We start from the raw sequence: 16,135 nt of genomic DNA, 5'->3' as shown, positions 1-16,135 counted from the left end.
ATGAGAGGACAGGAGCGCCAAAGCCGCCACCAAAACGATGCACTAGGCCACTCCAGTCCAGCGAATCTTCATCAACTAGTGGAAAGAACAATGAATCATACCGAATCTAGAATTTTCCATACAACGATCGCGTCAGCAACGCCACCGACACGCGCCGTGAAGCGACCGCCTCATGCGTTGCGAGGCTGGTCAACATCACGCGACTCGGCGTCCGTGAACCAGGGGCGCCGGAGCGCGTACGTGGCGGGCGGATGCTAGGCGTCATCCGGCTGATCCGCGCGTGGGATCAGCCGGGTCGCCAGCCACTCTGATCGTTCGACCCGCCCATGTTACAAGCCGTTCGATCTACCGAGTCAGCCTGTTTAAATCATTCTTTTCGTGGGTGCTGGTCGACACTACTTTCACACGTTCACACCCATGCGACTGGTTCAATAGCAGCAACCCATACGTGACCCGGCAAGGTGCTTTTAGTTCAGGTATAATCTAAGTACTCCCTCCGTTTTTAATATAGGTCTTTCTAGAATTTCAACAAGTGACCACATACGTACCAAAATGAATGCATCTACATTCTAAAATATGTCTATATATAACCGTATGTGATAGTCCATTTGAAATCTCTAAAAAGACTTATATTTAAGAACAGAGGAAATAGTATTAATCAAGTAGCAAGTCGTCCATTGCGCTGCTGCTTCAAACGGCTTCAAATACAGCGGCCGCGTGGCTGCTACGTACGAGGTCAGACGTGCTGCAAGCCGAGATGACAATGTCAAAAGCCCAACCACTTTGACACCGGCAGCGATGCTATGAGGCATGTTGCGACGGAAGCCCGGTCTCTTGGAACAGTGTTGCAACGACATGCTGTGAATGCCATGGCGATAGCGCGACGGCATGCTTCAACGGCCGCGGCGATGCTGCGATGGGAACCCGGCTGTTTCGACAATGTTGCAATGACATGCTTTAACGCTCGTGGTACGCTTTGACGGTTGCGGCGATGCCATTGCGACAACATGTCTGTTTCAATGATGTTGCGACCGATGCGGCGGGTGCTTCGACGCCCGCAATGATGCTATGACGGCAACCTGGCTACTTCGATGATGTGGTGACGGCATGCTTCAACGGCTGCGATGATGTTGCGACGAACTGTGATGGCTACGTGCTTCAAATGGTCGTGGCGATGCTGCGAAGGCATGCTTGGATGATCGTGGTGATGCTCCGACGAAAGCCTGGCTACTTCGACAATGTTGTGATAGTGTTCTCTCCTTCCGTGGTAGTGTGCGACGATGTCACGACTGTTTCTACGGTGATGATGTTGTGATGGTATATATGTTTCGACGGCGACGGCAGAGGCGTCATAAGCATTGCTATATCCAAGCAAATCATGACTCCATGAGCTTACTAGTATCAAATTCTCGCGGGAATCTCCGAGCCTGATGCTCTGCTCTGGCCTACTAGGTTTCCGACAATTTATTCTTGCCGGCATGTGCCTGTGTGCGCGCGTGGTGTTGTGGTGTTGTGGTGTAACTACTAGTGTGGGCGTGCTATCGCAGTGTGTATGCTTGCGGCTCCTGAAATTTATTCCTAATCAAATCCGTACAGATTTGAAGCAACCATGAAGAATCGTCCATAAGAGCTTTGCCACCATTGCTTTGTTTGTACTACACAAGGAACACAAGATGTTCGTTGCGATTGCTTGCGAGGACAACATAAATAAGAAGAAAAAGGGAGGAACTCAAGGAACTCGTGCCACTTTTTTTTTTTTTGCGGGGTAAAAGGAACTCGTGCCACTTCACCAGCTATCCCACCAACTTAACGGAGGTGAACACGACAGTGCAACAACGCAGAGGACAGGAGCCACAAAGCCGCCACCAAACCTGTACACTCTGCCAAGCGAATCCTCAGCTGGTTAAAAGAATATTGAATCCTGACGAATCCAGAGTTTTCTATACAACGATCGCGTCCGCAACGCCACCGGCACGCGCCGTGAAGCGACCGCCACATGGGTTGCGCCTCTGGTGAACATCGGGTGACTCGGCGTCCGTGAACCAGAAGCGCGGCCGCGGCGGTGAGCCTCCTGTCCGGCCTGCATGCCAGCAGTCCGCTGAGGACGTCAAAGCCGGCGGCGGACAGTTCAGGGAACATCTCCAAGAGCCGGCTGGGCGGCCTGCTGCGCTGGCAGAGCGGCGAGCCGGCAGAAGCCGGGCCAGCCCGTCATATCGTCAGTCCCGACCGTGTCGAACACCCTGTTCAGCTGGTCCATCTCCGACCTCCCGGGCAGCAGCGGCGCGCCGGCGAGGAGCTCGGCCATGATGCACCCGAGCGCCCACGTGCCCACCCGCGCGTTGTACTCCGTCGACGCCAGCAGGAGCTCCGGCGCGAGCCGCGCGGTACCATACGCTCTACTTCGGTGTGTGATGCCCAGGAGCACATGCTTTGGGTTCAACCGTCTGAAGATGGCCGCGCCTGCACTTTTCAACCGGTTTGCCTATTGTGTCAACAGATTATTACATGGTTGACTCATGTAATGATTTTTAACAACCGATTGTGTTCTTTTCTTTTCTTCAGTTGACTTTATGGGGTACTAAAACTACTTATTCTTTTTAATAAATTAGATTCTCTGCATGTGCATTGGGCGGGGTAATCCCTTTTTCAAAACAAAACCGAGCATCTTATAGCATCTCCAGCAAATGATGTAGATGAAATAAATATTACATCAGAGGAGGACAAAAATGATATTCCGATAGATGATGGAGATGCAAAAAAAAAAAATTTACTCGAGGATAGGGCATGATGTAAAACAGGGCAGCAAGTGATGCAAATTTGCATCATGCCGCTCAAGAAAACGGCGAGCGGTCGCGCAGCCTCAACTATCGCGCGGAATATTCTTGGTGCGCACCCGCTCCTCCACCCGAGCACCGCCACCGGTGATTTTGCCTGGCAAGGTTGCGGCCACCGCTCATTCATCCTTCGCTGAATTCCACGCGACCCCGCCACCCACGGTCGCCGAAGGACCCGTCGCGGCGTTGATTTGGATGTTTGTCGGAGCGTTGGCGTTCGTAATGCCTCCTACAGCTCGTGGCTGTCGTCTGAAGCAGGATTTCTGACCGTCAGAGCTGCAGCGGGCAGTTGTGTAACCGCCGCTACCGAGCCGAGCGGCCGATGCTTTGCTCGGCGTCGCCGGTGACGCGTCGTCAAAATTACGGGCAACCCCCAACTAGCACACATCAATGAGGCGAAGGAGAGGCCTCTGAGACCGGCGCGACTATCATCTTTGCTCCAACGAGCAGCCGCCCGATTTCATCATCCTCGTGCACAAGGCATTCGACATAAACCATCCTCGCGCACTTGGTCTTGTGGATTTGATGAACTATGCTACAATCTTATGTTCTGGATTGATGAAATTGTTGTATGTTTGCTTTAGGATTGATTTGAAATGATTTTGATATTATTAGGTTCAAATCTCTACAAATACTAAGCTCCCTATAATTCTTGCCTTCTCCTTACTTCACATGTCCACATTAAAATGGACCCCACTTTGATATCATTTAGTTAAATACTAATCTTTATACTACACCATGGTGGATCATGGACCCCATCTATAGTTGTTTTTTGCGATGGGACCACATCTATAGTTCACAACTACAAAAAGAAGTTGAATACATACACATGTTATATATATATATATATATATATATATATATATATATATATATATATATATATATATATATATATATATATATATATGGACTGTGCTAACTTCCAACCGTTCTGAATTTAAGCAACAAAACCGCACGACCATTCCTAGCTTCACGAGTGCATGCAACGAGATTTCTCTTCACATGCATGTGATTATTAGTGCATCTCTTTCTTCATGTACGTGTGCATGGTACTTATTAGAAAGCCTAATTACATGCATGCATGTAAGACAAAACTGATGACATCACTCTAGATTCTCTTATATTTCAAAACTTCAAAATGTTTTGTAACTCAAACCGTTGGTCCGATCCAAAAACTCTTTTCACATAAATGATTTGTCGCGACGAGACTTTCAAAACTAGATTCCATATTGATATGTTCCGATGACTTTTTTTCGGGTAAAAAGTTATCACGCGTGAGCTACGAAAGTTATCATGTCAGTCGAGCATAAGTTATTATGTTGATTACACAAAATCATCAAGGCATAAAAATTGTTCCACCAACCTTCTCATCATATGCACATGTGTGCATACATTAGAGTGCGTGCACTAGAGGGGGGAAATTTGATGGCATCCTAGTTTCTGCTCTATTACAAAACTTATATAGCTCGTATCGTCAGTCCGATCAAAAATCGTTTTCACATAAAAAGTCTGTCACGACAAGACCTACAAAATTAGATCACATATTGATATGTTCTGACGATTTATTTTCCTGCAAATTAGTAGTTACCAGGCCCAGGATAAGTAAGTTATCATCTTTGATGTGTGTATATTATCATGCTATTTACACATGAGTTACCGTGGTACACTTTCAGCAACATGTTTTCCAGGACAAAGTTACTGTGATGTTTGTGCATGAATTACCACGTCTGTGTTCCGTATATTATCACACTATTTATACCTAAGATATTGAGGGTATGTTTTCAAACAACTTCCTCCCTTGGGTCAAAGTTATATGGTGTTTATATGTGAGTTATCAAATCTACAGTGCATATATACCGTGCTATTTACATGAAAGTTATCGGGAGGATGGATGTATATTTTCAAACAACTTCCTCCCCTCCCCCACCCCCAATCAATGTTACTGTGGTGTTTATGCGTGAGTTACCGTGGTGTTTGTGCATGAGTTATCATGTATACGATGCGTATAGTACCATGCTACTTGCACGGAAGTTATCTGGGGTAGGTGGGCGGGGGGAAAAGTTACCGTGGTATTTGTGCGTGAGTTATCAGCTCTATTGTGTGTATGTTACCATGTGTTATTTACCAGAATTTACCGTGGGTATGTTTTCAACAATTTTTTGCCCTGGTCAAAAGTTAGTTTGTGCGTAAGTCGGGTCAGCTATTCATATATTACCATGTAATTTACACATAAGTTATCGGGGCATGTTTTCAACATCTTTTTCTTCTGGATTAAAATGTTACCATGATGTTTGTACCTGAGTTATCAGGTCTACAGTGCATGATTTTCCGTGCTATTTCCACAGTAGTTACTAGAGGCATGGTTTCAACAACTATTTTTTTCTCCGGTTCAAAAGTTACCATGGTATTTGTACGCAAGTTATCAAGCCTGTGATGTGTATATTATCATCTATTTACATCGATGTGGCAGGGGGTATTTTTGAAATAACTTTTTCGCACCTGGGTCAAAATTACCGCGGTATTTGTATCTAAGTTATCAAGTCTGCGGTGCATATATAGCCATGCAATTGACACAGAATTTACCGGAGGTATATTTTGCAACAACTTTTATCTCTAGGTCAAAAAGTAATCAGCCCTGGGTGCATAAGTTATGAGGCATGCGCTGTGTAAAATACCATGCGACTTACATATATATTACCGAGGTACTCCTCCGTCTAGAAATATTTGTCGAAGAAATTGATACAAATGGATGTATCTAGAACTAAAATACGTCTAGATACATCCATTTCTCTGACTAGTATTTTCAGATGAGATATGTTTTAACGATTTTTTGCCGGCTCAAAATTAACATGATGCTTGTATGTAAATTCCCATATCTGAAGACAACCTTCCTAGCTTTATTTTTCGTATTCATATCATACAAGTGGAATGTACCTTATTTGTATATCAAAGAAGAGAGCTAGTCCGACTGGTAATTGCCACGGGAATATTTACTAGAGGTCGTAGGTTCAAGTCTTATTAAGAGTAACAATTTTTGCCTACACCGACGTGATGAGTTGACTGGATAGAGCAGTTGGCGATTTAGCTAAAGCAGTTAAAATCAGGGCGCGATTTGTGGAGTAATCCCGATCTGACATGGGGCCGCGTCAATTATATTAGGACAGTTATAAATCAAGAGTGATTTACGGAGTTGACCAGACATTAGTGGGGCCGCAGACGATAATTGTGACAGTTGGACGAGGGTCGCTGTTGATGGTTCGATTTGGATCGAACAGTAACCACGTCGTTCGGATCCGAAGCGAAATTCCGGTCGGCAGGAAATTAGTTTTGTATATATATATGCTAAATTTTCTGTGAAAAAATGATATTCCCAGCTACACAAAAAAGAAAATTGTGACTATGAAAAAGAAAATAACTTTATTCCCCTTAAAATCTCTTTTTTGTGTAGCCCAAAATACAAAATGCTTACGAAATTTCAAGAGCATGTACACGTAGTTGTATGCTTTTATTCCAAATGATGAAACTTAGACATGTCGTTTTATTTTTTCTAAAAAAAGAAAATATGGTGAGCTCAAAGCTACATGTAATTTATGACAACTCTCTCACTTATCCTTTCTCTGCCGCCAGCGCCCACCATAGCATCACGCGGGCTAAGCCACACGACATCATTTCTCTCCCTCCGCTTCCCTCGATCTGTATTCTACCAAAAACATACTACGTTTCACTGAAATTTTACCCACCTCTCCGCACACTCATATGGCTCCATTAAGCCCCTTGGAATACGGAGCCCCTCCATTCCCAATGTCGCCTCTCAAGTTCATTGTTAACTTGCAAGCCACGTAACCTCCCCGTCGATGCATATTTATGTGGCCACCCAATGCTGGCCCATGAGGTGAAAGACTATCTACATCTCACACAGTAATTGCACGTGATACCCATGTTAACTCTCGCATCAGTCGCCGATGTCGCTGCTGCTGTTAGTGGTGCTTGACTCAGCGATGGTGGCAGCTGCGGTTGATACCGTGAGGAACAATTCGATGGTTAATGAGGGTGGTATGATGAGTTAGACGCATTTTGTTGGATGCCACCTAATTACTGATAAAAAGATCATGTGTGTATTTATTTGTGAACCTTTTCTCTACACTTTATTTGTTTATATGTCATTAATATTAAGAGAATGTATTATGTAAGCAAGTGCGTGTGTTTATTTGGTAGATGGTTGGATGCATCAACTGAAAAGGAGCTATATGTGTCTAGCCTCACCTGAAGTCGTTAGAGTGCAGAAAAGTCATGACTGTACAATGATAAAATAGCATGTGAAGTACAGTGAAGATGAAAAACTATATGTTTAGAGATGGCCATTTCTGCAATTAGATATATACTCAAAATTATTGGTGGTATTCATGCCATTTATTTATGTTTATATTTTATTTTATGTAATATGGGTCTGATTCTTAGATAAAAAATGGCATATAAACCGTTTAAGATCTCACCTTGCTCTATTTTTTGTGTTCATTATTTAGAATTTATCGGCAGAATATTCTTCCATTTACATAGTATCAATTGTACTCGATCGAATTGATTGAATTTCTCAGGACATAATTATACCAACCATTACTGACTGTGGGATAACTAATGCAGAAAAGTCTATTTGATTTCATTACAATAAATATGTGACCTTGTCTCGATGGCTAATCAAGTCATGAATAATCATTTCTTGAGTTTGCATTGCTGATCATAAATGTCATACATTGTCTACAGATTGTCGGAAATTTGTTCAGTTCTTTTATTGGAATCTTCATAGAATCATGTACACAATTTACCTTTCATGGCATGTCATAATTTTGGTCATATTTTAATCGTCTAACTAAGTATTTGAGAGTTTAAACTTTTTTTTACAGGGTCCTGTGTTCTATCTCTTGAGTGGTGTACATATTCTTGCTACAACTCACATAATTATGTTTCTTTCTTTACTTCTCTATATTTATGTGAGTATGTCTGAGTGAGCATTTTGCAAGAGAGTGAGCAAGTGGTACTACTGTTTTCATTATTTGTACTATATTTATACATTTTCACTAAAAAGATATTTATTTATCGTCGATTGTATTAGACCGGACGCGGCAACGCCCTGTCTTTTCCTTCTAGTTTGTATGATCCCTGATCAAAAGAGCCTAACGCTCCTCGTCCAGGTTCACCATTGAACCACGGCGGCGGCTGGCTTGGGAAGCCGTGTGTGCGGCTCCGTTCGTTGTACTGAGCGTGAGATATGCAGTGAGCAGCCCGGGGCAACAACATCACGTGGAGTGGAGAGCGGCGAAATCACGACGGGTCACCATGCGATCTTGGGGACCAGCTGGGTCGCGCGTCCGTACGCCGCCGACGAGGCCACGAGGCGGCGTGCTCGTGGAAGTCGCGCGCGGTTTCCCCGGTGGCTCGCCGGGATCACACGTGAGGCACGGTCGCCACACATGGCGGGTTTGGCGCCTAGTACTGCTTCATTTTTCAGCACTGGGACCAACTTGAGCCGGGACGGGACGGGAGACGTGGCCGGCGTCCCGATGGCTACACCGACGGCCGACGTCTCTGGACACCATAGGCAGGACCATCTCTGAGAGCCTAACGCTCTGGCCTACTAGGTTTCCAACAATTTATTCTTGTCGGCAAGTATCTGTGCGCGCGTGGTGTTTTGGTGTGCAGCTACCAGTCTGGGTGTGCTCTCAGTGTGTATGCTTGCAGGCAGCTTGTGAAATTCGGACAGATTTGAAGCAACAAGGACAGTTTTTCACGGACATGAGAGCTTTGCCCCTATTGTAGTATTGCTTTGTTTACAGTATCACAAGATGCTCGCTGCGATTGCTTTGCAAGGACAACATAAACAAGAGGAGGAAAAAAATGATGAACTAATCGGCAGGACCCTCGAGGAACCCGTGCCACTTCACCGGCTATCCCACCAGCCTAAACGGAACTGAAGACGACAGTGCAACAACGCAGATGAGAGGACAGGAGCGCCAAAGCCGCCACCAAAACTGTACACTCTGCCAAGCGAATCTCCAGCCGATTAAAAGAATGTTGAATCATGGCGAATCTAGAGCTTTCTACACAACGATGGCGTCAGCGACGCCACCGACGCGCGCCGTGAAGCGGCAGGCGTTGAGAGGCTGGTCGGCGTCGGCCGACTCGGCGTCCGTGAACCAGGGCCGCCGGAGCGCGTCCGCAGCCGTGAGCCTCCTGTCCGGCCTGCATGCCAGCAGCCCGCTGAGGACGTCGAAGCCCGCGGCGGAGAGCGACGGGAACATCTCCCGCAGCCGGCTCGGCGGCCTGCTGCGCTGGCAGAGCGGCGAGCCGGCGCGAGGGAGCCGGCTGAAGCCGGGCCAGTCCGTCATGTCGTCGGCCCCGACCGTGTCGAACGCCCTGTTCAGCTGGTCCATCTCCGACCTCCCCGGCAGCAGCGGCGCGCCGGCGAGCAGCTCGGCCATGATGCACCCGAGCGCCCACGTGTCCACCCGCGCGTCGTACTCCGTGGAGCCAAGCAGGAGCTCCGGCGCGCGGTACCACAGCGTGACCACGGGCGACGTGTAGGGCGGCGCCGTCGCGGCACCTCCGGCGGCGAAGCGCGACATCCCGAAGTCGCAGATCTTGAGGTCGCCGTGGGCGTCGACGAGGACGTTGTCCGGCTTGAGGTCGCGGTGCAGGACCCCGAGGTCGTGCATCGCCCTGGCGCCGTCCAGGAGCTGGCGCATGAGCCGGCGCGCGTCGGCCTCGGGGAAGGGCCGGCCGCGCTCCCGCATGACCTGCGCCACGCTGGGCCCGACGTACTCCATCACGAGGAACGCGCCGCCCGCGCCGTCGCGGTGCGCGGCCCGCAGCTCGACGACGGACGGGTGGCCGCGGCAGGCCTCGAGGCACGCGGCCTCGCGGAGGAGGTCCTCGGAGAGCCGGCTGCCGTCGTGGTCGCCGAAGCCGCCGCCGCGGAGGCGCTTGACGGCGACGGTGGCGCCCGTGCGGCGGTCCCGCGCCTTGTAGACGACGCCCGAGGCGCCCTCGCCGATCTTCTCCAGCCTCTCGTAGTGCTCCATTGCCGACCGCGGCCGCCGGCGGTGGTTGGGTGCCTCGCTCGCGGCTTGTGCGCGCGGGTAGGTAGGTGGCTGAAAATTAGGGAAGGCCGCTGTGTTATAAGGGGTGGCTGGACGACGAGTCGCTTTCGGTTTGGCACGCAGCGGCCGAGCACACAGGTCCACGCTGTCAGTATAAGCAGCAGTAAGCGCGTTGACTGTTTAGATTTTTCACGTGGTTAGTTGGAGTTAGGCCGGGAGTGTGCGGCGGAGCAACCGACCGACGCTCGGAACGGCCCGGCAGGGTTAGCGTCTTCCGAGTGGTTGCGAGGCGAACCACCGGAGCAGCAAGGAAGACGTGGACTGGGCTCGGGGTACCGCGTGCGGTATGACTAGTAGTAGTAGCCGACGACGGTGGTTCGGCGCAGCAGGTGGAAAGAGCGCGATTGGCGGTGACGGGCTGCCGGCTGTGCTCCGTGCTCTCCATCGATTCTTTTCTTTTCTTTTCTTTTCTTTTCAGTGCACATGATCGATTGCGAAACGTATGCATCGTTTTTTTTCATTTGGCAATACATATGTTTTTTTCAGAAAGAAATTTTTAATCTATTCATCAATTATAACAGTACAGATACACTATATCTATACCTAATAATCTATATCTATCTATCTATCTATCTATCTATCTGTCTGTCTGTCTATCTATCTATTTATCTATCTATATCTATATTTAATCTATATCTATCTATCTATCTATCTATATCAAAAAAAGGGGCCGATCTCTAGCTCGCAGAGCGCTCACGGGCCTAACCTTTACTTGAATTGACTCATACCTGCATCAAACACATCTCCTGCATGACACCCAATTATCCCATCGTTCTCGACAAGAATGTACCTATGTATCTCACCACATGCCTAGGTTTTTTAGCTCTTATGGCTAGACGGCCATGGCTTAAAAGCTAGCTCCAGGAGAAGACACAAGAGGAAAGAGAAACTAAGGGACTCACATAAGTAGTTGTAGTTGAGATGGGCCAAAGTATGGCACCAAGTTGTCACCACGGAGCTCCATGCTGGCCCTCAATGGTAGACCTGCAGAAAGAAGTGATCAAAATCTGTGTCTAGATATATACTGCATAGACTCGAAGCAAGCTCGTGGTGGCAAGAAGACCACCACAGTTCCAAACAATTGAACCATCGACCTGATGGCCAGAAGACTGTCACCGAAGACCACATGCACTATATCACTGGCTCGATGACCATAGCTCAAAAGCTAATTCCTAGAGTAGACACGGGAGGAAAGAGAGATCAGGGACTCGCCTAAGTAGCTGTAGCCAAGAAGGCAATCATGGAAGTCCAGATCATCACACCATGTACGGGCTGCTGGATGGTATTAATGTCGAGGCCCTTCAGCTTGACAACCGACTCCACGTGGCCCTTGAGAATAGCAAGTTCCCTCAGACTGTAACAACCATGACTTCCAGGTTTTTCTCTCTCTACACATGCTCTCCTGTAATATTCAAACAAGGGATTCAAGTCTCTCTCGAATGGACACGACACAAAATTATGGCATTAAAATATTCGAGACTAATCAACACACAACCATGCTACAGGAAAATGAACAATGAATATGTTTGCTCAGAGTTTATGATCAGTTTAGGATTTATAATCAGGGAAATCAGCCTTCTACAACAACCAACTTACTATGATATATACCGCCCTTGTGATTCATCACAGCAAACGATTAAGTTACCGTTGCTCAATGGAAGAAGTAGTGAACCGAAACTGCTATGCAAGAAATCGTATTTCAAAAGAAGAAAACTCAACGTCTCTCTACAAGTTACGAATTATGTCAAGTTTCAGGCGTCTTAATAGTGAAGATAGCGTTATTTCTCAAGTACCATACAACCATCAGATCATAATAATCCAGTCGCAAGAGATTGGCTTATACTTAAACAATCAAATGAGATGTGTTCCTCCCTTTGAACGGGCACAATGCGAGCACACACCAATTGGTAGGAGGCAAACTGATTGAGGGGCATTGCCATCAAGCCTCTAAGATATTGCATAAACATAGAAAAAATAATGTATCAACCTGGCCACCTTACAGTAACAACCTGTAACACCCACAATGCGGCTATATCTTCCACATGTCGGGACACGACTTAGAGGCATAGCCGCATGGTAGGTTTGTCGCAAAAGGGATAATCTTCACACAATCCCATGTACTGAATAAGAAAGGGATAAAGATTTGGCTTACAATCGCCACTTCACACAAATACAAGTTAAACATACATCATCCAGAGTACAATCAAAGGTCCGACTACGGAACCAAAATAAAAGAAGACAACCCCAAATGCTAGATCCCCAATCGTCCCAACTGGGCTCCACTACTGATCAAAAGGAAACGAAACAAAACAACGACCAAGATCTTCATCGGGCTCCCACTTGAGCACGGTTGCGTCACCTGCACGGGTTTCATCGGCACCTGCAACTGTTTGGAAGTATCTATGAGTCACGAGGACTCAGCAATCTCACACCCGCGAGATCAAGACTATTTAAGCTTATGGGTAGGAAAGGGTAGTGAGGTGGAGCTACAGCAAGCACTAAACATATATGGTAGCTAACTTACGCAAATAAGAGCGAGAAAAGAAGCAACGCAACGGTCGTGAACTAGAAGTGATCCTGAAACTACTTACGTTCAAGCATAACACAAGAACCGTGTTCACTTCCCGGACTCCGCCGAGAAGAGACTATCACGGCTACACACGTGGTTGATTCATTTTAATTAAGTTAAGTGTCAAGTTCTCTACAACCGGACATTAACAAATTCCCATCTACCACATAACCGCGGGCACGGCTTTCGAAAGTTCAAACCCTGCAGGGGTGTCCCAACATAGCCCATCACAAGCTCTCACTGTCAACGAAGGATATTCCTTCTCCCGGGAAGACCCGATCTGTCTCTGAATCCCGGTTACAAGACATTTCTACAATGGTAAAACAAGACCAGCAAGACCGCCTGATGCGCCGACATCCTGATAGGAGCCGCACATATCTCATTCTCAGGGCAACACCGGATGAACACTACGTATAGCTAAAACCAACCCTCAAGTTTCCCCGAGGTGGTTCCGCAAGTTGATCTGGTTCGGACCAACACTTAGAGAAGCACTGGCCTCGGGGGGGGGGGGGTTAAATAAAGATGACCCTCGGGTTGGCCGACCCGAGGGAAGGGTAGGTGGTGGTGAGGCAAATGGTAAAACCAAGGTTGGGTCTTGCTGGAGGAGTTTTATTCAAAGCGAACTGTCAAGGGGTCCCCATAACACCCAACTGTGTAAGGAATGCAAAATCAAGGAACATAACACCGGTATGACGGAAACTAGGGCGGCAAGAGTGGAACAAAACACCAGGCATAAGGCCGAGCCTTCCACCCTTTACCAAGTATATAGATGCATTAAAGTAAATAAGATATAATAATGATATCCCACCATATCCATGTTCCAAACATGGAACAAACTTCATCTTCACCTGCAACTAGCAACGCTATAAGAGGGGCTGAGCAAAGCGGTAACATAGCCAAACAACGTTTGCTAGGAAAGGAGGGTTAGAGGCTTGACATGGCAATATGGGAGGCATGATATAGCAAGTGGTAGGTATCGCGGCATAGCAATAGAGCGAACAACTAGCAAGCAAAGATAGAAGTGATTTCGAGGGTATGGTCATCTTGCGTGAGATCCTGCAAGGAAGAAGAACGAGTCCATGAAGAAGACAAACGAACGAAGTCAAACGGATCCTCACAAACGCGACGTTATCGGAACTAACCCGAAGAAGCAACACCGGAAAGAAGCAAACAACATAGTAAACAACCATCACATAATCATGGCATGATGCATAATTAAGTATGATGCATGTCCGGTTTAATGAGGCATGGCATGGCAAAGTGCACAAGCAAAACTACAAGTTAAGTGGAGCTCAATATGCAACGAGTTGCATATTGACGAAACACCACACGACTTATTTAGTTCTCTCTCGTTTAGGTACCCAACAATATTAAATGTTGTTAATCATGGCAAGAGGTGAAGCATAATAAAACTACTTAACTACGCAATTTTAAATGAGGCCGGAACAACAAACAACAAGTCCGGAAAATCCTCATGTGCATATTTATGGATTTGGTATTGTTCTGTCCTAAAGCATATTTTAGAGTTGTTAACCATGCAATATGAGTGCACCATGTTAAACTAGGCATTTTTCTACCCCATTTACATATAAAGTTTAAAAGTTTGGAGCTACGGTTGTTTAGTTATGTATTAAATCATTTTAGCATGGCAATATGGCAAATTTAGACAAACAACATCTTAAACATTTTAAACATAGATGAAAGTTGCATAATATGAATCTACACAAAAATCTAAGCATTTTTCATATAAAGTTTTTTTTTAATCCGATGCACGGTTGTGAAGTTATTAAATGCATGGAGCTTAGGGGTTTTTCTGCAAATCTATAAAACCTGGGATAAAAGATTAAATGCGTCCAAAGGAAAAAAAACACTGATCGGGCCGAAACTGGCAGCCCAACAGTGCATAGGGTCTGGGCGGCTGTCGGTGTCAAAACCGGCGGATCTCGGGTAGGGGGTCCCGAACTGTGCATCTAAGGCGGATGGTAACATGAGGCAGGGGACACGATGTTTACCCAGGTTCGGGCCCTCTTGATGGAGGTAATACACTACGTCCTGCTTGATTGTTCTTGATGATATGAGTATTACAAGAGTTGATCTACCACGAGATAAGAGAGGCTAAACCCTAGAGGCTAGCCTATGGTATGATTGTCTCTTGTCCAACGGACTAAACCCTCCGGTTTATATAGACACCGGAGGGGGCTAGGGTTACACAGAGTCGGTTACAAGGGAGGAGATCTACATATCCGTATTGCCAAGCTTGCCTTATACGCCAAGGAAAGTCCCATCCGAACATAGGACGAAGTATTCAATCTTGTATCTTCATAGTCCAACAGTCCGGCCAAAGGATATAGTCCGGCTGTCCGGAGACCCCCTAATCCAGGACTCCCTCAGTAGCCCCTGAACCAGGCTTCAATGACGATGAGTCCGGCACGCAGTATCGTCTTCGGCATTGCAAGGCGGGTTCCTCCTCCGAATACTCCATAAAATATTTTGAACACAAGGATAGTGTCTGGCTCTGCAAAACAAGTTCCACATACCATCATAGAGAGAATAATATTTCCACAAATCCAATCTGCTGATACGTTTGACAGCTTGACATCATGTCATGGCTCGGTCATTATTCGAACCGTTTTTCCCAACAAGCCACTGCGCACATCGCGAGGTGGTTTTCTTAGCACGTCTTGTCAAAGCAAAGATCATGTCCCCTTATCACGGGATTCTCATCAATACGGATGCGGATAACTCAACCGCGCCATCGATTACGACGCTTGGGGAATAAGAGGTTTTATCAGGCGAGTGGGGGGTGCATCGCCTCTTCCCCCCTTATAAAGGGATTAGGATTCATTCTTTTCGCCCACGCCTTCTTCCCAATTCATTCCACTCTGCTCAGGCTCCAGCGCCATGGCGTTCACCTTCTCTACCCACAAAAGGTCTTCCAAAGATGTCTGGATCCGGAGCGGGAGGCAAATGGATGGCCTCTACCGTCCGAGAGAAGGATATCAAAAAGCTTCGGGAAGCCGAGTATCTGGTCAAGAAAATCAACCACCATCTCCCGACGGCGGGACAGATCGTCCCTACTCCGGAACCCCATGAGAGGGTTGTATTCCTCCCTCATTTTGTCCGCGGGCTAGGTTTTCCTCTCACCAGTTCGTCCGTGGCCTCATGTATTATTATGGGATCGATCTTCATGATCTGTCCCCTAACTCCTTCCTCAACATATCAACATTCATTGTCGTGTGCGAGGCTTTTCTCCGTATTTCGCCGCACTTCGGTTTATGGCTGAAGGTTTTTAATGTGAAGCCCAAGGTGGTGGGCGGCGAGCATGCCGAGTGCGGGGGCGCTATGGTGAGCAAGATGCCCAACGTCGTGTGGCCAACGGGAACCTTTAATGATTCTGTCAAGGAGTGGCAACAGCAGTGGTTTTACATCACTGAGCCGTGCGACAAGGAATGGGCCGCCTCTTCTGAGTTTCACTCCGGCGCCCCTCTGCGGCTTACATCCTGGGTCAAGAAAGGCCTGGACTGGTCCTTGTCCGACAAACTGTCGGTGCTTCAGACGCGTGTTAAAGATATGGG

At 47.0% G+C, this 16,135-nt stretch overlaps 1 protein-coding gene and 1 pseudogene across 1 annotated transcript; both read right to left on the bottom strand.

Annotated features, from left to right (window-relative positions):
- Window positions 1–8,598: 8,598 nt before the first annotated feature.
- LOC125526619 (putative cyclin-dependent kinase F-2) lies at window positions 8,599–10,001 on the bottom strand. Its single transcript, XM_048691279.2, has one exon. The coding sequence runs from the start codon at window positions 9,911–9,913 to the stop codon at window positions 8,933–8,935; it is 981 nt and encodes a 326-aa protein (XP_048547236.1). The 5' UTR covers window positions 9,914–10,001; the 3' UTR covers window positions 8,599–8,932.
- Window positions 10,002–11,514: 1,513 nt separating this feature from the next.
- Window positions 11,515–11,626, bottom strand: LOC125533275 (small nucleolar RNA Z118/Z121/Z120; annotated as a pseudogene).
- Window positions 11,627–16,135: the final 4,509 nt, after the last annotated feature.

Source organism: Triticum urartu, chromosome 1A, assembly GCF_056163025.1.
Source record: "Triticum urartu cultivar PI428250 chromosome 1A, HENAU_Tu73, whole genome shotgun sequence".
Taxonomy (NCBI): Eukaryota; Viridiplantae; Streptophyta; class Magnoliopsida; order Poales; family Poaceae; genus Triticum; species Triticum urartu.
Note: the sequence above shows the minus strand (reverse complement) of the source record. Positions and strands in the feature narration are given on the sequence as shown.

Excerpts from the sequence above, each read along its gene's own strand:
- LOC125526619 (XM_048691279.2), bottom strand. The coding sequence starts at position 9,913 with ATGGAGCACTACGAGAGGCTGGAGAAGATCGGCGAGGGCGCCTCGGGC.